Here is a 22425-nt window from a genome sequence, read left to right on the forward strand (position 1 = left end):
TCTTCACGAACTTAAAGTCTATTTAACTTGTGATAAAAAAGGGTCAACAATGAGCCACAAGAATAGCCGCGGGCCCTTTAACCGAAGTTGAATGTTTCCTCTCATACTCAAAAACCCATAAAAGCTTCCTCGTCTTTGCTCATGCCCCTCACGCCCAAGGAAAGCTCTCGGAAATATTTTACATCGGAAATCCCTAAATTTCTTTTGAATTTTTTCAAAGGAATAGACAAAAGAATTACGTCCATATTGCTTGTTTGTTCCTAGAGATTGATAAGAAAAATCTACATATCTATGTATGTAGGTATATAGGCAATTATTTCAACGAGAAAAAATATGAAAATTTATATTTTAAGGAGTCAAAATTCCCAACCGAATTCCAAGTTATAAGAAAATCACCAGAACATAAAAAAGCATATTTTTATTCCAAACCATAATTCTGCCAAGGAATTAGGACAAAGATTAGTCAGAGATTTAGTATGAAGCTAATAAAAGTGTTCCTATTAACCTTATTTTTTTTTCAGAAATGATTAAATTTGGGCTGCAAATAAATGTTACTCTCTCGTTAAAAACAAACTAAAATTCGAGTTAGATCCTTTTTGAACTGTCTGATTCACTTTTCATTGCGTTTCATGAATAAAGTTATGATTTATACTGAACAACGAGTAAATCTGCCGGAAAATCACAAAACTATCTAATTTATTTGGCTCCTCAATCTTGCGTCTTAAAGCCAAATTTGACTTTTGCAGTTTTAACGAGGAAAACTATATATAATTAACATGTAAAATTACCAGGATAAATATTTTCCATAGCTTATGGCGGAAAATTTCTCGTACATCTGACAAGAATTTGTCAGATTTACAAGAAACGTCCATTTGTAAATAAATTCTGTGAGGAAATTTGAAATATACTGCGCTAAATGTTGGAGGTGGCACACCACCTGTTTATTTATGAATAACTATTTTATTTATTGACCGTCGGAAGATTCTCCAATTTTTTTTCATCATTAACATGCGCGAGACACAAAGAAAGTCCTTCTTCAGTGAAAGCTCATCGGAGATTTTATACATTCAGTGCGAAATTAAATATATGTATGTTGTAAATGTATTTGTTGGCCCAAACTCTCCACAAACTTATATCTATTTTTAATTGTTGAACTAATTTTAGCATTTTGTGCGTGTTGTTCTCTATTCCTATATCTTTTACTTGTGAATAATATATGAAGACAAGAAGCAGTATTGAAGTCATACATTTCACTACAAGTTGAAATTTACAGGAAAACATTTCCATCGCCATTATTAATGGTTGTGCCTACCGACCCCGAATGCATGCGTCAGCTACATTCTATACTTTGTTTGAATTTAATATTGCGAATATTTCCAGACACATTTCACGTTATTATCGCCGGGAAAACTATTGTGGGTGGTAGAGTTATCATTCCAGTCTTTTGTGTGAATTTACTTTAGGTATTTTAAAATTCCTTTACATCCCTTAATAGATAAAAATATTGTACATAAATCAACTACTTATATGGTTCGTTTGGAAAAATTAGCTAAGGAAAAAATGATTTCATCCAAATTTTTCCATTTTATGAATATTGTTTCGATCTTATTTATGTAAAAGCTCTTTGTTGATTAATTTATTTTTATTTACAGTAGCCGACAATCGGAATTCTTCAGTTCAAGGTGAATTGTCATCACATATTTTATGTGGTACAGTCGCACACCTAAATATACATACGCAAGTTCTCAATGAAGAATCTTTGGTATCCTATAAATTAATTAACATCACCTTAGAGCATAGGCCAATGTAATTAAATTAAATTAACTTGCAATGTTTTGTTTGTTTTATTTTTAAGACATGCTAATTTCACTTTCAGGAAAAAGTGAAAATTTCATGCTAAACAAACAATAATAATTCTCTTTAACAATGTGGAAAATATCCAATAATATTTCTGATCAAATTGCACTGCGCAGAAGGTTTCGCAAAAAATATTCTTTTACTTATAATTAGTTCTCACGAAAAGTTTTGTTGTAAAAAAGAACAAAGAATTGATGGAATCAAAATTCCGCATAATTTTTGTTTCTTCAAACGGTCTTTGCGCTTCAATAATTTCTTCCCATGAAAGTTTCTAACTCATGAATAAATATTTGTGTGTCTCACTGTACACGAGACGCCAGGAGAAGTAAAAACAACTTTTTGATACAATATGAGAAACTAATTTTGAATATTCAAAAATAACTATACTTGAACACAATAATTTCCGGATTGAAAGAACTTTTAATAGGTTAAAAATTTTAATTTTAAAAATCAATTTATTTATTTGTCACATAAAATTAAATATTTTTCGAATGCATTTTAATCTACCCCCGCAACTAATGCATCCAACTGAACATTTATGAGAAGTTTTCCTAAACCACCCACAATATCAGCTAATTTCTTTAAGCACATTGCGCAACAATTGCAAAATCTCAATTGCATGGTATCATAATGGAGAATTATTTTAGCATAAATTTATCGCCATGTCGTTGATTACACGAGATTCATATTTTTCTTTCCTCGCACTACCGTATATACTATCCACCACTATGTACGTGGGAATAAAATGAAAATAATTAATTCTTAATTAAAGTTGATTATCTCGTGGTGACTAACGATGCATTGAGTCGGTCATTAACTTTGGGGTACTGTATGCTTGCAAAATCACTTTCTATTGTGTAGCATTAATTATGCTTGGCCATTTCACAAAGGGATTTGACCCGAGCCTCCATTTCATCTGGGGATAAGCATTGCAAAAAAAGTATTCTATTATCCCTATATAGATCCAGAGAAGAGATATTATTTTTTTTTTGTGTTGTAATAAGTGTGGTGGAAAGGCGTGATTTGTTTAGTCAAGTAAAATTCCTTGAGAGAATTCTCTAATTCAACTCTGTAGCGTCCCGACGTATTTATGAATGACGTCTTTTCTCTGACGTTTCCCACTATGATCTTCTCAGAGGCAGTATACCTATATGAAAGATGAAGGCAATATGTTGTAAACTGATGTTCATTATCACGGTTCTGTAGGAGGTACGGATATTTCACATTCAGAATTTCAAGGAATATTTTTTTGTCCCCACAGAATGACTAAGAGGAATATCTGTCACATATTGCTGCCGTCACTGTTACTTGAAAAATATTCCGCCAATTATAGAAAATTTTACACATCTTTGATTCAACACAAAACTGCATTAAATATATCGAATTTATGGAGAAAAATCAATCTGAAATCAACAAAATTTATCATTGGATGGTTGTAGCCAGTTGCAGCACATCCTGCATCTATTTGGGTGAGTACGAGGCGTACAAACAAATAAATTGGTCAGAAATTTCTCTACGTCTCTTGCCAAAAATCTTTTGCAAAATGTGTGATATTTTACATTTGCAATAAAAGAGGGAAAGAGATGAAAAGTCTGAGGGAAAATGGAAAAAGAATATGACATTCTAAAATTAATCTCCGGAGACTACAAGTTTAAATCGTGTATGTTTAATTATTCTAATGATTGAGAACACAAATTCTTCTCTGCGAGAGAAGAAAATGTCTTTGCACGATTATAGCGAATGTTTCCAAATGTTTTCTATTAATATTTGAATATATTTTATGTTTTGATTCTAACGCTTAATCTTTAAAAATATAATTTATTCGATAAGTGAAAATTAATTATACTCGACCTATGAGAGTTTTAAGTTGATTGACTCCATAAAATAAAGCTTTATTTTAAAGTCAATCCTGAAATTTCATAAAAAATAATGAACATCTTAATTCTAATTTAATTTTAATCTAGGTATTTAAGTGTTCCAGACAAATAAAGATTAAAAGAATTTTTTGAAATAAAGAAACAAATATTTTCAATAAAGTGAAGAAAATAATTAAATTATAAGTGATCTTTCCACTTTAAGCTGTGATTCTTTCTTCAAAGTTTTAATCATATTCGACCTAGTAAGAACATTTTTTATTATTTGATAATTGATTTATTTCTGTTTTTTGAATAAAAAATGGGTTAGAAGAGGGGTGGAAAGGAAAGCAATATTACCTTTTCCATTCCAATTTAATTTCCAATTAAAAATTTTTGTTTTTAATTTCTGAGACTCCAATTTGCTCCTATTCAATGTTTAAGTAAGGAAAAGTACATAAAATTGTAATTTCTTTATTTTTATTTGTTTATTTTTTTGCTTTTACAAGTTACAAAAATTAATGAAACAGTACTAATGATTTTTTTTTTCGTAAAAGTATTCTGAAATATTTTTGCGTTTTATTGAATGAAATAAATTTCGCAACCTCATTTTGCAGTGGGAGAGTAAATAAAGCTATTAATTCATTGATATTTTTCTGGCACAGTGAGATTTTTTTGCGTGTGAGAATGCCTTATTTTGTGAGGAAGAAAGAGAAAATGATAACGTGAAAAAAAGTGAGAATTCCTACCCATGACATTATCCACATTTCCTTTTGCAAGCCAACAACCCAAAAAATTTTCCCACGTTTTAACCTTGCCAGTGGTCTTGGGTTGCGGGAAATCAACATTATTTTTTCACCTCGAAATGAGTCTCTGTGTCGGCGCGATATTCTTGCTTATTATTGCAAAAAAATATACTCTACGATTAATATGAATTAATAGATATAAATCATTCGACACTTTCGACATCATTTGCGTTTCCTCAAAATTATATCAAGTGTATTGGTGGAATTTGGGAGGTCTCGCGCAGCATGGGAAGGAAGAATCAATCCAATTTTAGATACATTTTGCAACTTTATAATGGTGAATTTAGACAAGGAATGATCTGCAAATGCCAGATGCAGTGTCTCTGTACAAACTTTTTTTCGGGTATTGTGTGCATCACAATGAGACTACGTGAGTGTTTTCATGGTGCTGACGATAGAATTTTGTGATTTTCCTCGTTCGAGAGACTCTGAGAGATGTGTTGGATGATGTCTAAAATTAATCTGAGTTTTGACCCAGCACTTCACGAATCCGTTAAAATTTTCAATCTTGCAAAATACTTTTGTATGTTTAGATGTGTTTTTCCCCACTGATTGGTATATAAAGCACGGAGGAAGAAGTCGGGAAAACATCTTTGAAGATGAGGAAAATCACACCAAACAATCCTCACAATTCGATAGGCTGGGCATTAGAGTCAAACAGTGGAGTCAAGAAAGATGCCGCATGATGTGTTACATAAATCTCACAATAGTGATAAAAATATTGAGGGAAAATAGAGATTGCAGAGAAGAGTGTCACGCGGGGGCGTGAGCTTTTTTTTTTCTTTACGAAGATTCTAACAGTAGCGTAGAATAACACTGAATGAGCTTTGTCTACAATACTATGTACATTCACTGTTTTATGATTTCTCAACTTGCAAGCAGCACTATCATGTCGAAATATCCTCATAAGAAGGATATTGTGTCAACATATTGGGATTTTCCGATTGGGGATAACTTAAGGGTTTCATCTGTACTCACTTCCTGTATTTTGAAGCTTTTGCGCACTACCTTTCGGTGCACTTCCGTCTCATATGTTTCCTCAACGGTTTCCGCCATTTCGCTCTGTGAACTTTTACTTTTTCACACACAAAATTTTTTAAATCCCAATTCCGGAGCTACAGCACGGATGGTAGGATAATACAGCTGATAATACCGACTGTACCACTGCTACGGATTTTTTCACTCAAACTCTCCCCCCTTCAGTGTGCTATTTTCACCAGCAATTTTCAGCAATACTACTCCACTTTGGCTCACACACAAAGTTCACAGCGTTTACACGCTCCGTAAAGTCCACTGTCCCGTGAAAAAAAAATCGTGAAAAATCACCCTCATTAACGCGGGAATAGCAATCAATTGAACTGAGCCCCAATTGGATTTAGCACAAAGTGAAAAGGAAATTTTCTCAAGTTGTGCAAAACGCAACAACACAATTTCTCTTTGGGAGCTCCTTCGTGATGTTCTCGCAAAAACTGTATAATTCAGACGTTCTGAGTGGACCGCTGATGAAAGTCTTAACCTAACTAACAAAGCACGATCGATGGTGGACAGGCGGAACCGTCTCTCGCCGGCATCGTGCCTTGGCCCACGATTTGCAGACAGAGCCGCCACTAAACGCCATTTATTAAAGCTAATTTTACATTTTTCAACTAAAACGCCCGAGAAATCTGTTGCCATTGACTTGGCGTCCATTCGTGCCGCTCCTGGTGTGTGCCGATGAACGGGAAAATTCATGGAAAATGCCCAAATTGGAAGAGAGGAGATAACAACTGGCGCATGAAAATTCCACTCTAGAGATTGCTCCGCAGTGTGACAGTCTCAAGTATGCGCCTATCCACAAAGGAGTTTTCATCATAACAAGGCTACGATGTTGTCCTTTGTTGGCTAAAAATGTCGTTTAACATTTTTTTTGCTTGTTTTTTAGTACAAAATTTCCGAAAATACGCCTCTGAAAATTTTGTTTAATGGAATTTGCAGTTCAGAGCGTAGTTGGAATATTCTGCGAGGCAAAGCAATCATTAGGCGCAATAGCACCAAGCATTTCTTTTTAGTCATTCTGTATGTAAATAAACTGTAATTTATTTTAAAATATTTACTAATTAGAAGAAACACATTCATTTGTTTAAAATTTGCAAACAAATCTGCGTGATTGCAGGTAACGTGTTTTAGTCTCTTAAGGGCAATTTGGTTAAGAGGGTAAAGAGTCCTAAAGAATTCTTTAGGCAGCTTCAACAGTCCTTTAATTCTCCTTCCTTTCTCTCTTTGGGATTTGAAACAATTAAGAATACTTTTTTCCGGTTTGTTTGCGAAGGAAAAATTGTTTTTCTTGTGAATTTAATAAAAGAATGATTGTTGATCATTTTATATTAGAAATTAAATAAAAAGCAGCACAACAATCTGTTTGGAGTCTTGACTCATAATCCAGGAAAATATAAAAAAATTTTATAGGTATCAATTGGCTCATTTCCTCGCCCTTATTATGCATCGTGTAGATAAGTATGATAGAGCCGCCGGGTGGCATTAAATGAAGGATAAATTCATTCTCTCATGCATGAATGATTCAATTTATTCTCATCGATGGAAAGTGTTGGTAAATATTTGTCAAAACTAATCTATATTGGCACTCGAGAGTATGGATTTAGTGTGAAAACTCTTGCCACCGGACGGTATATACATACATAGAATAGAGTGTTTAGTTGAAATAACAAAATAAACCTCAATCTTCGAAACCTTCACATACACTCAGGAGAGTTTGTTGAAATCTTGTGCGCCGCTCTTTTATGCAATTTTCCACACAAACTTTCGAATGTGCTTAAAAACTTTTATTGCAATCTCCCAACCTTTTTGGGGCATTTTAAAATACTTTTTACACATTTCTGATGAACTTTACAAATTTAATTATCAAATAGACGCACATATGTATGTATATTGTTTTTATAGATAGCAGAATGTAACTCTGATGGAGCATGAGAGTAGTACACATGTAGCAACCACCCAAAGTGGGGAGTCAAAAGTGGGGAAAAACCAAAAAGCTGGGGCGGTAAAAGCTCAAAACCGCGCATGGTCATAAAGCACACAACGAATACAATGTAACAAATATTCCCACACAAATCACAGTCATATATCTTTCCTTCGGGGGATAATCATTTTAAATTTTTCAATAATATGCTTCTTTCTATTTATTTATGGTGTAAAAACTTTTCCATAAAATCTGCCATATTAAGCTTTTATGAATCAACTTTGAATAACTTTTGATGCGTAAATTATGTTAACTTTATGTTGATTTACTTATAATAAAAAAATATATATAATTTCTTTCAATTGTAATAAAAAGAAAAATAGCTCCATGAAAAGCTCAAATTCCTCATCTGATAAACCCCTCCTGGAGCTTTGACACTGTACCCAGACGTGACTATAGAGGAGAGGTCGGGAACTTTACCTCCACATGTATCCACCACAGAGAACAAGTTGACTGAAGAGGGGCAACGTAGACCCAAGTAGTGTGTATCAGCTTCAGTCACTTTCCAACAGCTGCCCAATGCGAGTGTGACGTGTCTGGCCTCCCGGAATTGCTGTGTTTGTGAAGTGAAATCCAAACATTGCCATCGAAGACCCACAATCTCGGTGTTTTTGCAGCAGTTTCACGTACAAGTGTTACTGACAGGCAAAGAGTGGTCAATTTAGTGGCAATATAGCGAGGAAAAAAGAGTGCTATTTGAGTGATTTAGCGCGCAATTGGAATCATTGATACTGTCATCAGCAATTATGAGTGCTGTCGATGAGATAATTGCATTCAAGAAGAATCCGGACGAGGATTTCTATGCTTTGCTGAACTGCGATGAACATTCAAGTGTAAGTCTCCCCGCTCCCTTTGCTAGACACTTAAAAATTCTAATCTCGTTTTGAATGAAATTTACGCTCCCAGCGTAATTTGTTAAATTAAATCCAACATTTATATTAATGAATGAGGACATATGGGAACGAAAAGGGACACACAATGTGAATACTTTTAATCAATGAATTATTTTACCTTCAACTCTTCCTCCTCTTAAAATCATTTTACCATCTCAGCTTCATGAGCTTTTCTGCAATATTGCTGTTGGGAGGGAAAATTCTATTGAAAGAAAAAGCTATTTTCCCTGTATACCACCTATCAATTAAATTTACCATGTCAGAACACCGCTTGCAGTCGACTAATGGAAATTTCAGCTATTCATTGGGAAAAAACCAACACACGGCGGTGGGGCAAAAGTGACGGTGTAAGTAGCAATATGCAAGGCTAAGCGCTTGAGAAATATTTTATAGCTCACTACCAATGTCTTGTCTGCTGAAAGAAAAACAAGTTATCCAAAAAATCAACCGGTTCGTTCTCATTTTGCGAGAATAAATTCCCCAATAAGGTAAAATTCCCGCACATTTTCCCGGGGTTAGCTCCTGAAAAGATATATGAAAATTATGTAGGTATATGTATATAGATCCAGAATATACATAATGCAGATAATTTCCTCAAGGCTTTTGAATCTTCAAACTACATAATACACAACATATGAAGCTAATTGAAATATTTGTTATATTATCATGTCAGACTATGTGAATAAATCACCTAAAATATTCCCTCACATAAGTGTATTTGATGAAAGATTTTCACCTGGTAATTTATATGTTGTAACATAAGTTTGCTGCGAAAGACATAATTAGATGGATTCTAGAAAATTTCCCAGGATAGAATTTATGAAAATCTATTATTAGCGTATTTAATGGAAAGAGCTTTCAATTTTTCAAATTACAAGTTTAATAAAATTAGTGTTTACGTGAATTATAATTTGTTTGATATTATACCGAAAAGAAGCGATATCAAAAATTAAATATAACATGTTATTTTAAGATAATGGGTTAATTTTTCGCTTCTTTCAGTACAATATTTACCAAGATAATGTTTTAACCGAGAAATTCCAAAGCAAGTTCAATAGAACAATTAAATAATAATGTAATATAAACCTTATGTGGGGCTTCCTGGAATGCCTTACACATTGACCAAAATTGATTAACTACATATGTATATCTATGTATTATATCGAGGGCTGCATTGTATGTTGTATATGAATATTGACCAATTTAATTTCTTTATTTTATATGGTGAAAGGTACTTAACAAATTAATTAAAATATTAAAGTAAATATTCTACCTTCGTGTATAATACAAATATTTATGTAAAATTTAATAATATAATTTTCTTTGAAAGAAGTATTAAATATTTATTTTTACAATAGATTTTACTTTATTAATAAAGAGATCATAAATTATAAATTAGGATAGGGTCTAACTTAAATTATCCGCCTTTTTGCAAAAATGTTTAAGCAGCCTACATAGAGAATATTATGAGCTAAAAGTTTGAATAATGCCCATAAAAAAAACTGTGAAGATTCAAATTTACAGGAAGATACATACTCTCAATTTAACTTTTCGCCTCTTGAAAGCTTTTATTCACTAGGAAATTGAGCTTAAAACTATCTAAATTTCAATTCACATGGAAAGGCATTTAGATAGTTTTTAAGTTTAATTTTCTAGTGAGTAAAAGCTCTCAAGATGTCAAAAGTTAAACCGAAAGTTTTCTGTTTGTTTGAATCTTCACAATTTTATTGACATTCTTCAAACTTTTATCTCATACTTAAGACATTACTTTGAAAGTTCTTTTTTTTTGGTTCACAAAAATTCAACAAACAACCCCTGAAAGCTTTCAGGTACTCATTTAGTTCATTTTAAAAATTATGACTTTCATCCACTGGAATCATTAAAATTGTACGTACAGTGCACAACAAGGTATCCTTTTTAGAGTCGTTTGAATGGATGTTCTTTTTGAAAAATAAAATAAAGAATCATAAAAAATATGAGACTTTTTGCCTCCTTCTCTCCCTTAATTCAGTAGCTTTTGCAATGAAGGATTTATTTTTTTGAAATGTTGAAAGGTATTCATGTAATTCTCACTCACCCCTGTTGTGTTGATTTATCCACATCTTTTGGTATACCTCGAAGCGGTGATTTCTTGGGAAAAGCCTCTCTACTACGCACACGTATGTTCAAATAATCGAGCAATTACGAATCCTCATGGGGATTTCCGACCTGCTAACCACAGGGATGTAAATTTATAAATACCATTTTACGAGTTCAAGATACGGTAGAGATTAAAATCAATGTGTGAAAATGTATGTTTCGTTTTTTTTTTACAACATGTCGTATGCCAAAGCACCTTTTAATGACATCACTTTGATGTGAATGAAGGAAAATGCTTGGGTGAACAAAAATAAGGCAGGGGAACAACCACCAACAACGTTGGTAGCTGTGAGGGTTCATTTTCCACAGAAGGTGTGAGGAAAACATTTCTCTCTCTCCCTCAGATACAATCGTGTGATACCACGCAAAAGTTTAAGGTTTAAGCGGTTAAAAAAATATAGAGGTTTTAGGGACTATCAAGCGAAAAATAATAGTAAGTTTAAATGGGTTATTATATTTAAAGCTCAAAGGAAATAATAATGATTTAAGGCATTTTTAAATTTAGAATGAGTTAAAGCCCATTTATGGATGAAATGAGAAACAATAACACAGTAAAAGCAAGGAGTGACCGGAATATTCTTCATGCTCTTCATAAATCAATTTTATACTTCAATATTACATTGTTATATGCAGACCAATCGATTGGAGAAGAAAGAAGTGAAAGGAACAGTCATGATGAACTTTCCTTTTCACAATTCCCAATGAATTGTCTTCATTTTTATTCTCTCTCGGCGGATTTAGATTCCCTTGACGATGTGAATTTTAAATTTTGGGCAAATGCGTGAAAATTTGCACCTTTTTGGCAACTCAAGTGGGTGGGATCATCATTCTAAGAGAAGAATAATAAATTCCGAGGATGAATACGTAGAAAGGCAATTTTCCGTACTTAAGTGGTTTTGTTCATTCACACCCACTAAATCATCGCATTTGATATGCTGAGCCACGTGGGGAATCCTATGAAGAAAATTAACTCAATAAAGAATTTATGTAAAAATAAATCATTCGGCTGAATTTAAAATACTTCATCTAGCAACTTTTGTCAAGAACAGAATTAAGGAGTTTAAATTCATTTCGTCATCATTCGGTGTCATCAAGGCTGTCATGAACTATGTGGATTGTAATAAACTTTTATCAGACAACTTGACTACATAAACTAGGGGTCGATGCAGTAATTCTTTTAAAGCTTGAATTGCGTGGTTCACTGTTGATAGCAAATACTATCATTCTATAAATAGGGTGCCAATTTATAGATGCTGTGCAAAAACCATTTTGCTCCTATAGTTTCTCCTTGCGTATCATTCTTGGGTAATAATGATATGGCTAACACTTCTTACATCTATAAAATATTCATTATATTTTATGTGATGGAGCAGAAACATCTAATTAACTTCCTAATTTCTCATATGCTCCTTCGCTATTATTCAGGCAACATTTACCCAGTCTCACACTAAAACAAATGTAGCAACACATAAACAAAAAATAAAGACGTAAAAATATAAAGGTTGCGGAGAATCTATTAAGAAGATGAATCCTCCTTGAAGTTCCTAAATGGACGTAAGTTAATTTATTATACATTTCGTACCGATGCTTCCTAATTAAATTTGAAGAAATCTTGAAAAGCTTTGATATGAAAATACATGAGTATATTGCTAAAACATTCATGTGAATGAAAAACCTTTTGAAGGCTATTTATAAGTAAGCCACAAAGGTGGTGAAAAAGCTTGGAGATTAGAGAGCTTTTTTTTTTTTTAATTTTTTTAATATATTGTTCACCTGAAAATTGAGCATATAAATTGTTTAAACTCCATGAAACGTGTGGAATGAAAACTTAGCACTATCCCTAGAGATTTGTTGGACCTTGTCAAAAAATTAAATATTAATCAACTTGGGTAATTTAGTGTGCACAGAAGCTTTATAAGTACACCTCTATGGTTGGTGAAACGTGCAAGCGAATAGAATAATACTAAACTTTAATGTAATCATAGGTATGAAGATAATTTAAATTTATTGGTCTGGGTATACCACCTTGTGCAATATAGAAAATTTATCCCTTAGTAAAGACGAGGTCAATGGTTCAAAAACTTTGACTGCTGCTCATACTTTTCACTATTTTTTTTATAACCATAAAAATATTTTTTTATTTCACCCGAATTGACTCTCTTAAAATATCAGTCATTGAAATAATTAAATTCAATTAAGTAATATTTAATTTTTAGTATTATTTTAATAAAATTAATCAAGAAAAAATATTAAAATTAGTAGTTCAGTAGAAACCATAATTGGGACATAGCTGTGCAAAATGGAAATTTTATGCATGAATTGTTATTCAATTACGGAAACTGCATAAAGGGAGGTATGGCAAAATGATCTTTTATAGGAATTCCGCACAGAAATCAATAATAAAATTTTGTAATTTGGAATTGTGAAGGTTGCGTTACTGAAAACAAATACAATTTTGTGGGTATATGTTATAATTAAATTATAGTGTCTCTATTACTGGTTATGTTAACGATATTCATGTTAACAAAATCAATTTAATTGCAATGTAATAGATTTTCCAGAAAATACCGTGTAAATCCCATTTATTGGTTAAACCCAAATTACTAAATTCTCCTAATCATATAGACAATCCATTTTAGACATAACGTGATTAGAATATAATATCATGAGCCTACAAAACGTAAAAAAAACGACATTCATTCATTTAGAATGTTAGGTGATTTTTATTATGAGATATGAAAAGAATATTCATGCGGTAGGTAATGGTTTTTTATCTGTAGCATTCATATCATTTCAATTTCGGGATTGCTTGATGATTGAATCGTTGTGTTATTAAATAAAATCCACTTTTTTATACATAGCAAATTCATATTTTTAATTAAATTAATCTAAATGTGAAGTTGATTGCAATACATTAACCCTTTGAGAACCATTTGGTGGTGGTATAATCAGTTTATTTTATCATTTTCTTTAAACTAAACGAGCATTAGAGAATACTGTAGGATATACAGAATTAAAACTTGAAAAATTACAAAATCGAAATCTTTCCCTAAAACTCTCTTATTTGAGCTAAAAACAGAAAAAAAAGTTTTTTTTCGTTTAATTAGGCTGTTAGTGTATAGAATGCGATTGCGATCTTTGAAGGGTTAACACCAGGTTATTGATTCAAAAACCAATTTAAGTCAAGTGAAATCAAATGAAATAATTAAAGCAAATTCAATATTTTGAAAAATCAATAAAATTTTTAATTAACGGTCAATTTAACTTTGATAATTACCAATTATATAATTTTATTAAAATTTTTGTATAAAAAAAACCTTTAATGAAATTTTCTTCTTAATCAGAATACTGAATTTTTAAACACATTTTCGTTATTAAGATCGACAAAAGAAAAAAAGGTCACACGTTTTCAAATGAAAGCACTGTTGTACTCAAGTATTCCGAAGTCTTCAGGAAATGCGATACAAAAGAAATGGGGTAGAAATCAATGGCCACGTGGTAAAGATTATTTTTCAACTTGGGGTGCAAAGAGATTTTTCTATAGAGATAAATGGATTCTTATTTTCTTTAAAATTGCTTCCAAATACATTTAGTAAAATATACCATACATTTCTACACTATATATAGAAGCTTATTCGTAATCTTTTTTGCACTTTTAACCCCGTATAATTCCAAAACATTTTTCGGTCCTCTTATCTATTGCATCAAACTCTATCGAATACTTTGTCAACTTTTCCCATAAATACTCATTCAGACACGTTCTTTTTTCCCATATGGGAACCCAGCTGAAAGGGTTAGAATATTGTGCTATATATGCTCTAACAATTTCACAAAGGATTCCGTTAATGCCCTATTGATTACAATTTCTGAACTCTCTTTTTGTTGTGTCACAATGGCGTTTTTTCAGCTCTTGCATGAATGAAGCTCAAGCAAGAGCTTTAAAGGATTGCAATTGTGTGATATTTTTCCATTATATGTTTCATGTGCAGCGTAGTGCTTAGCATGTTTGTAAATTTGACTTATTAAAAGTCATAAACAGAGAATCGTCTAACCATATTTCTGCGTATCCCTCGTTAGTAAATATTAGACTTTCTCCCAATGCAAGCGTCTCTACTGTTGCAAGTCTGAAAGTGGGATGTAAAAGGATATATATGGGAAAATGTACCTGACCTACTTTGGCTCAATAGCACGTCTACAATACCAGGAACATTACTACACTCTTTCATGGGTGATGGTACCAAAGAGAAACGTGCAACTGGAGCAATTCATACTACTGCATGTTACATACTATGTACACTTTCGGATCTATGTTATATGTATGTAAATAAATAATGTAGGTAATGAGAGAGATGCACTGAAGTACACTTTTTTATTTTTATCTCAATTCAACTTAAATGAGATAAAACATGCATTTATATGCTTGCAATAACAAAAGAATAATTGGCAATTAAAAATTCTCATTATCATTTTCATTTAGAAAAATAATTTACATGAATGTCGGCAATACCTGGGTCCATAAAAGCTGCAAATTTAATCGTTAACCAATTCATCAGAAATTTCATTTTCATTGTCTTATTAATTTGATTAGTGAAATATGAATTAAATAATAAAGTAAACTTATTTCAATTTTGTACTTTACATCATTTTTTTTTCAAAGTTACATCAACTTTATTCCTAATTTATTCCTCAAATCTCTGTACATAAACTTTTAATGCTGAATAACATTGTAAACAAAAGGATCATAATCTGATGGAAACATATTTTTTGTAGCATTTTGTCAATCAACCGTGCCGTGTTTGGAATTTAATAAAGTTCCTCACTGACGCATCACCGCAAATTTGAACAAAGCGTATACATAACCAAAAAGTGCGTAAATACAACTTGTTCAGCATATTTTTAACAGCAAAAAATGTGACTTTTTTATTGGGTGAAAACGCAATTTAATGCTCCTTAATGTTACGTCGTTTTTTGCTTCTGTTTTAATAATGAAATATTCTGGGTTTAATGGAAGGGAACAAGAAGCTGCGTCAAGGCGGAAAGTAGCTAAACTTTTTTTTCTTCACAGTTCTTGTAACTCCCATTATAAATTTCAACTTTGTGTCATCCCTTCGGTCTCTTTTTTCATCCATCGCCATATATCAGTGCTATATATGGGGAGGTCTATGAAATATTTCGCGCTCCAACACCCACCTCGGGAAAGTGGATCCTTCTCCCTATCAACTTAGGGATTAAGGCTACAATGTAAATCAATAATTCCACTAGACCGTGTGCTTTAAGCTTTTTCATTCACTTCAGCGAATGATCTATACACTTTTCACGCACTTATATATACGTGTCACAAAAAATGGGGTTGTTTCTGAAGAGGGCACACAACGGTGGGGGAGTTAAAAATGAGAGTGAAAAAAAGAAACTCAAATAACACAAAATGTAATGAAATAACTTTACCACCACGCCGAGGAAGTAATGGGTGGTAAGTCGATTTGTGATGAGTGAGGAAGTCAGAGACAATTTAATGAATAGGTAGGAGTTTCGAGTATAAATCACCGGTACATAAGTCTTTTGGGTTTGATCGATTTTCTCACTTATCTACTTGTCCTTCATTATGTATAAAGAACTACTTGAGAAAGCGGGTGGTTAGGCAAGGACCCTGCAAAACTGAAAGAGATTTGTATCAAACTTCCATAGAGATACATGTAGGAGATTGCGTGCCTACTTCACAACCATCTTACCATTGAAATAATTACAAGGTCGCATCCCATGAGGAGTACACCCTCTCCCGAAAATCCTCTCACCCACTCTTCACCAGGTTGTTTTTGAGACTTTTGAGTTACACCACCAATTTAATTGGATAAAATTCAACGACCATTAAATTGCAAAATTGTCACATCTCGTCATCCAATCATATTGAAAAAAAAAGTATAATCTCTCCTCTTCTCAATTATCTTACTTACCCACTTTCGTCTTTCTCTATTTTTTTAGGTGGAGCAAATTCAGGCGGAATACAAAGTTCTCGCTCTTCAGTACCATCCAGATAAAAATAGTGGTGACAAGGAGGCTGAAGCGAAATTTCAGCAATTGAAGGTAAATATTTGATTTTTCACTTTCAATCTCTTCAATTGTGATAAATTTTTGAAGATTTTGACATTATACTCACTTATTTTATTAAAAAAGAAAATATTTGTGTTATTAGTCTTTCAAATAATACTTTTCTGCAACGATATTAAAAAATTTTTAAAATAAAATAAGAACAAACTGAAGTCGTGTGCAAAATGTCAATATATAGGTCACATTCGTTGAGAATGATACAAATAGCCTTGACCTTTCCTTAATCATTTATTTACATACATATGTACTTCTATCATTAATAAATAGCTGCAAAGTATAGATTAAGCAGAAAAGGGAATGTACATGGTAAGTTTCACTTACGGGCTGTGATTCTTCCTTCAGAGGCCAAGTTAAATATATGTAAATGCAAAGTTTAATAGATAGCTACATGGTACAGATTAATCAGAAAAGGGAATGTACTGGTAAGTTTCACTTACGGGCTGTGATTCTTTCATCAGAGGTCAGTCTAAGTGTGATATTTGATATAAGTTTGGTGGTGCAAACTCTGGGGGAAGGCTAACTCGCGCATTGGCTGTGATTCGGTGGGGGGGTGGATTTGACCTCACCATCAGATGACATCAGGTCGATATACTAACTTTGCCGTTGACCGCAAGTCTCTATCTATTACCGTTCTCTTGTAATTAAGCTTCAAACTACGGCCGGCCGGCCGGACGGCCGGACGGACGGCCGGAAAAAAAATTTTTGACATACGTTTTTTGGAATGTGGGGACCCTAATTCGTGCTCATACCAAGTTTGAGCCCGATCGGACAACATTGCATTTTAGGTGGTACACAGAAGCTGTGCTATTCTTTTCTTCGAAAGAATCACAGCTAAAAAAAAGCTATGTACCTATATAAAACAGTAAAAAATATTTTCATAAATATGATGAATTTCACTGAAGAATTACTTGCAGGAGCGTACATACTCAAATTGTCTTCTCCATGCCATTCCATCTTATTATTTATTAAGAATACCATCTCTAGAACTTACTGTTGCATAATTTAAAATTGTTTCTCAAGACTAAAATAATAAAATATATTGCGGAAGACGTTATATATTTTACTTGCAAAATTGACTTTAATGAAGAAGAAAATATTAATTCATCGTTTTAGCTAAATACTTACCCATCAAGTTGATTAATTAATTACTAAAGGGTTTTAATTTATACCCTGCTCAACAATATTCATCCCTTTTTGCTATCTATCCGAGAGGAAATTTATACCATCAATGGGGTGCCAGGGTATATGTGTCGTTTATAGAAGGGGGGCTGTAATTTTATTGCGAAATATAACTATAAGGATGAACCTCCACCACATAAGAATCACTTCCAATCATATTTTCCAAGATAATTTCATATCTCTCTACCTTAAGGGGTTGTTTCATATCCTTTTCTTAGTCTCTATCTTTTTTTATGGGAAAAACTCTCAATACACATGAAAGTCATTCACATTTATGTTCTGTAATTCCCTCTTTATTGTCACGCTCCACTGGGAAACAGAAGGAAAAGGGAGAGAGTAGGAAAGAAAGAAAGAAAGAAAAAAGAGTTGGAAATTGGATAAATATAAAATAATTGAATTCCTTCTCATTTCCTTCCCCATTATTTGTGAATTATTAATCTGTCTCCGCTATGGAATGGAACCTTAGAAGGATATTCGCGTGGTGTTCCAGTTAATATTTTATTTTTCCCAATTATTTGTTCTGTAATACCAAACAATTAGCATTAATTGTTGGTTTACTCTGCTCTATATCTTCCAAGAAAACGACAAATTGCTGACTTTTGTTATGCTATACATGTAATATCGCAAGAAGTAAATGGTGAGACCGATGAATCTGTCTATTTCAATGTCTATAGCTTTCTTTTTGGTACAAAATAATATTGATGTTGACATTCTTCAGTTTTGTCTTATCTTTTGATTTTTTTTTCCCTCAATTTGTTATCCCTAGACAGTTCAGGCGTAGAAAAAAAAACAAGAAAAAAATATCTCTGTGGATTTTTACTGATAAAGTAAACGCGGGAGACAGCCGCCGTGTAGGAAAAGCATCCCAGCCACTGAACCAACTCCGATACTGACGTGGTTGTGGCAGCTTTCGTTTGTGCGATTCACGTTAGAAAAGTTCACAGAGAATATATCTTGGGAAAATTTCAGGGCTTTTGCGCGAAATGTGGGAGATATCTTTTTTTTTCTAAATAAATATGCTCATCATAAATATCATATCTCATGCGATGAAAGTTTGAAGCACAAGAGGAGTGAAAAAAAGTACTTCCGTTCTTTAGAAAGCGAAAGATTTTTCACGACTGCTTCTGTAGTTCTCACAGCATCGCTTTCCATCAACCCCTAGGGTATGGCATTTTCCGACAAAACTCTGTACACCTCCGAGATATTTTGCTATTTAAAGCATTTTCCTCTGTGCATGGGTCGTGTATTCATTCGAGAGCGGATTATCACTGCTTAATCGATACGATTTAAATGTTAAGCTTGTAATTCTTGAAAATTCTCTTTGTCACGATATGTCTTTCGTGCGAGGTTAAAGGTTGGGCAATTATGTGATTAGTTTCCACAATAAATTGGAGATTTTAAAGATTTAAATTTTTAATATTATCACAGAATATTTTTCTCCTTTTAACCCTGATGAAATTTCCTTTAAAATATGTCCCAAAAATGACCCAATGAAAATTCTTTTATCCGAAAACGGATTTTAATTATTTAATGAAATAATAACAAAAACGAAATGAAAATCTAATATGTATAGACACATACATAATCACAAACTTTTCCCAGACATTCCTGAAATTTTGATTATATATAGAAAGTACATAAGATTAATGAATTGGTACATCCAATCTATCACCATTAACTTTTAAACTTTCTCCGAATTCATCCCCAAAAGCTTTTCTTAGGAGAGTTTATTTGATTTAATCTGTTCCACGTGTCTGGTATTTCACGTACATTATCTAATAAATATTTTCTTTGTGCCCGAAAGCTCTGTCTGAATTTGCACAATTGATGTTTAAAATGGATGAAAATTCATTCCCTTGACGCTGATGTATTGCAGGAGGCGAAGGAAATTCTCTGCGATCCTGAAAAACGTGCCAATTACGATAAGTGGCGTCACAGTGGAATCTCAATCAGCTACAAGAATTGGGTTGGCATGAAGGAGCACGTCCACCAGGTGAGTGTCGGGGAAATGTTTTGCAAGAATGTTCGAGATTTTTTTTGTTGTAGTGAAGGGATGTAAATGGATTTTTTTAATGTATGTATTCTACCCTTTTAAAGTCAATGCATTGGTCCACACCCAAGACAAAGGACCGAATGCTACCCGATGGTGCTTCAGCATCAAGTGGATTGTCTGCTGGGGCTCCAAATCCGGCGCACAGACGAGCTTCTGAGGGTGGTGCCGCCCTATACTATGGGAGCCGCAAACAAGAATGGGGCTCTGAGAATCCCAGTGAAGTGGTTAATAAATTCCGAAATTATGAAATTTAATTCAATTCAAGCACAATTTTAAATCCATTCACTCCCATTGTTTATTCTTTATGTTGCTACTTCATCATATATCGGGCTATTTTTTTTATATCACTCCAACCATTCACTGTTGTTTCAATAAATTTATTTATAGTGGCTCAAAGCGCAAAAAATCGCTATGAGTCAATATATTCAGATGAGTGGAAATCCTGTTCGATAAAAACTTTTCCCCTCAATGTTTCAACAGATTCATCTCTCCTTTTTATGTGCTACCTAATGGTGTTACCTACCACTTTCCCATGTGGATAGATTACAAAGATCCCACCTTTGTAGTTCAATCCATTTCCATCTTTTATGGACAGAGTGCCACAGAGCATGCAAAATGTTCATATTTGATGTGAAATATGAAAAATTTGAAAAGAAGAGGAAAAAAGGATATTTACAAGAAAAAAATTCAACCTTTTCATCTCAAAGGGATGAAAGAAGAAATACGGACAATTATGCTTCATTTTTTTTGGTCCAAGAGTGTGTTGGCAAAATGAAGAACTAATAATATGAAGAACATCATTGCGGGGATGAGAGAACTTCTGTCTAAGAACACAGAAGAATAAAAAAAAATTTCTCAGAAGGAGAAAAAATAAAATCAAGTATTATGTATGCAAATATGAGAAAATAAAATAAAAAATCAAGAGATGACGTCAATCAAATCCATATAATACTATATGAATAGAAGAAACATATTTTATGCTAGATGTTTAGAGAGAAATACATATTCTATTATATATCTATCATACTTGATGTATGGCTCTGAACCAATTTTTGAAGAATTAACATATTTTTTATGTAATGTGAAATGATATAAAAAACGATGTTAGGCATTGAATTGATGCAAAGTAAGAAAATCTAGGGGATAGAATGTATTTTACTATAAATGTTCAGTAGAGACACTCTAAAATTACAAACATTGTATTTCCATTTTATGAATTTCGTAGAATTTAGAAGACTGCTACAGAGAGAAGAAAACATATTGATTGAAATGAAACAATATATTGTATTGTTTCAAAAGGACATGAAAGGAAATCATAAACTTAGATGAAAACCTAATGGTAAAATTCAAGGTAAAATCTTTGTGTTACTGTTGCTGTTATCACCCAAAAAAAAATTAAAACTCATATATGAATGTTTTCCGTAAATAAATATCACACAACACCATTAAAAAAAAATAAATGTTAAACGGTGGAGGCTAAAATTAAGTATAATAATGGACAATGTTAAAGCCTCCATTTGAATCTGTTGCATTAAAATAATAAAGTCACATAATGATGATTTCGTGGAAATGATAAATATTATTAATAAAACACAGTGAATCCCCTTTAGTAATATTACATGTTATAGAGAGAATATTGACATATTCATAGACATTGAAGAGAATTCATCTCACTTGAGACATAATTATATGGAGAGATGTTAATGCTCATATATTGCTGTTATTCCAGATAAATAAAAGAAGAATCTTGTATGTGAACATCACATTAGACGTGACAATCCTTAAGATATAATCAAAATAATATGAAAACACAATTTTATCAGTATTACGAAATACATTTTGTGGCTCAATTACCCTCCGCACTGGCCCACTTGGAAAAGTCCACAGGGTATATGTATGTCCTTTTCCCATATTTTACTGTGAAAGAGCAATGAGCTTATCTTGCTATATAGAGAAAACCCTAAGGAATTTATTGTTTTTATAGATATTTTACGTACGCACTTCTCCGGTATTCCTCCAGAGAAAAAAAACTTCTTCTAATCTTTCTCCTCATCACAAACAAAAAAAATCTTTTGGAGGAAAAATAAAACAGAGAGTATTTTTGATGAACCCGTCATTGACATTTATCCCCCAAGAAAAAAAAACAGAGAAAATTGATAACCTAATATAAAATTGATAACAAGCATTTTAAGATGCAACCTTCGTACAAGAATCCAATGGAATTTATTGTATCACTGTACCTCAAAATAATATATATACCATTCAATGTGATAATATGGATGTATTTAATGTTACAGAAGAAAAAAATAAATAAAAAAAATATTTTAAATCACGTTGAGAATTTATGGGGGAGCAATAAATTTCTCCTTGAACTCCTTGAGTGTGGAAAAACCCCTTTCGCCCATAAGTCTTCTTCCCACGTTGCGTGTCATTCGATTTAGGCGAGCTAGAATGCTTGTGGAAGTGAAATTATTGCGCGTTGCGTTTATATAGAAACCTCGAGGAAAAACAATTTAATTTGCCT

General features: G+C 32.7%; 2 protein-coding genes across 14 annotated transcripts in view; one reads left to right on the plus strand and one right to left on the minus strand.

Annotated features, from left to right (window-relative positions):
• Nucleotides 1–6043, minus strand: part of LOC129792237 (tropomodulin) — a 30754-nt gene extending 24711 nt beyond the window's left edge. For 5 of the 13 annotated variants that reach the window (XR_008750798.1, XM_055831181.1, XM_055831194.1 and 2 more), the window contains exon 1: nucleotides 5495–6041. Coding sequence is in view for 8 of the 13 variants with exons in the window: in XM_055831181.1 (XP_055687156.1) it covers nucleotides 5495–5572 (78 nt within the window). In the remaining 5 variants the exon portion in view is untranslated. Of the gene's footprint in view, nucleotides 1–5494 lie in introns of all 13 variants that reach the window. The other 8 variants (XR_008750799.1, XR_008750801.1, XM_055831138.1 and 5 more) reach the window with 2 other exon arrangements.
• Nucleotides 6044–7971: 1928 nt separating this feature from the next.
• Nucleotides 7972–22233, plus strand: LOC129792801 (J domain-containing protein). Its single transcript, XM_055832174.1, has 4 exons — nucleotides 7972–8365; nucleotides 16544–16645; nucleotides 19725–19841; nucleotides 19946–22233. Exons 1-4 carry the CDS (start codon nucleotides 8279–8281, stop codon nucleotides 20153–20155), a joined length of 516 nt encoding a protein of 171 aa, XP_055688149.1. The 5' UTR covers nucleotides 7972–8278; the 3' UTR covers nucleotides 20156–22233.
• Nucleotides 22234–22425: the final 192 nt, after the last annotated feature.

This window comes from Lutzomyia longipalpis, chromosome 1 (genome assembly GCF_024334085.1).
Source record: "Lutzomyia longipalpis isolate SR_M1_2022 chromosome 1, ASM2433408v1".
Classification (NCBI taxonomy): domain Eukaryota; kingdom Metazoa; phylum Arthropoda; class Insecta; order Diptera; family Psychodidae; genus Lutzomyia; species Lutzomyia longipalpis.

Bases quoted from the DNA above. Each gene is read 5' to 3' on its own strand.
- LOC129792801 (XM_055832174.1), top strand. From the start codon at position 8,279: ATGAGTGCTGTCGATGAGATAATTGCATTCAAGAAGAATCCGGACGAG. The intron at 8,366-16,543 runs GTAAGTCTCCCC...CTATTTTTTTAG, and splicing joins ACTGCGATGAACATTCAAGT to GTGGAGCAAATTCAGGCGGA. The intron at 19,842-19,945 runs GTGAGTGTCGGG...ACCCTTTTAAAG, and splicing joins TGAAGGAGCACGTCCACCAG to TCAATGCATTGGTCCACACC.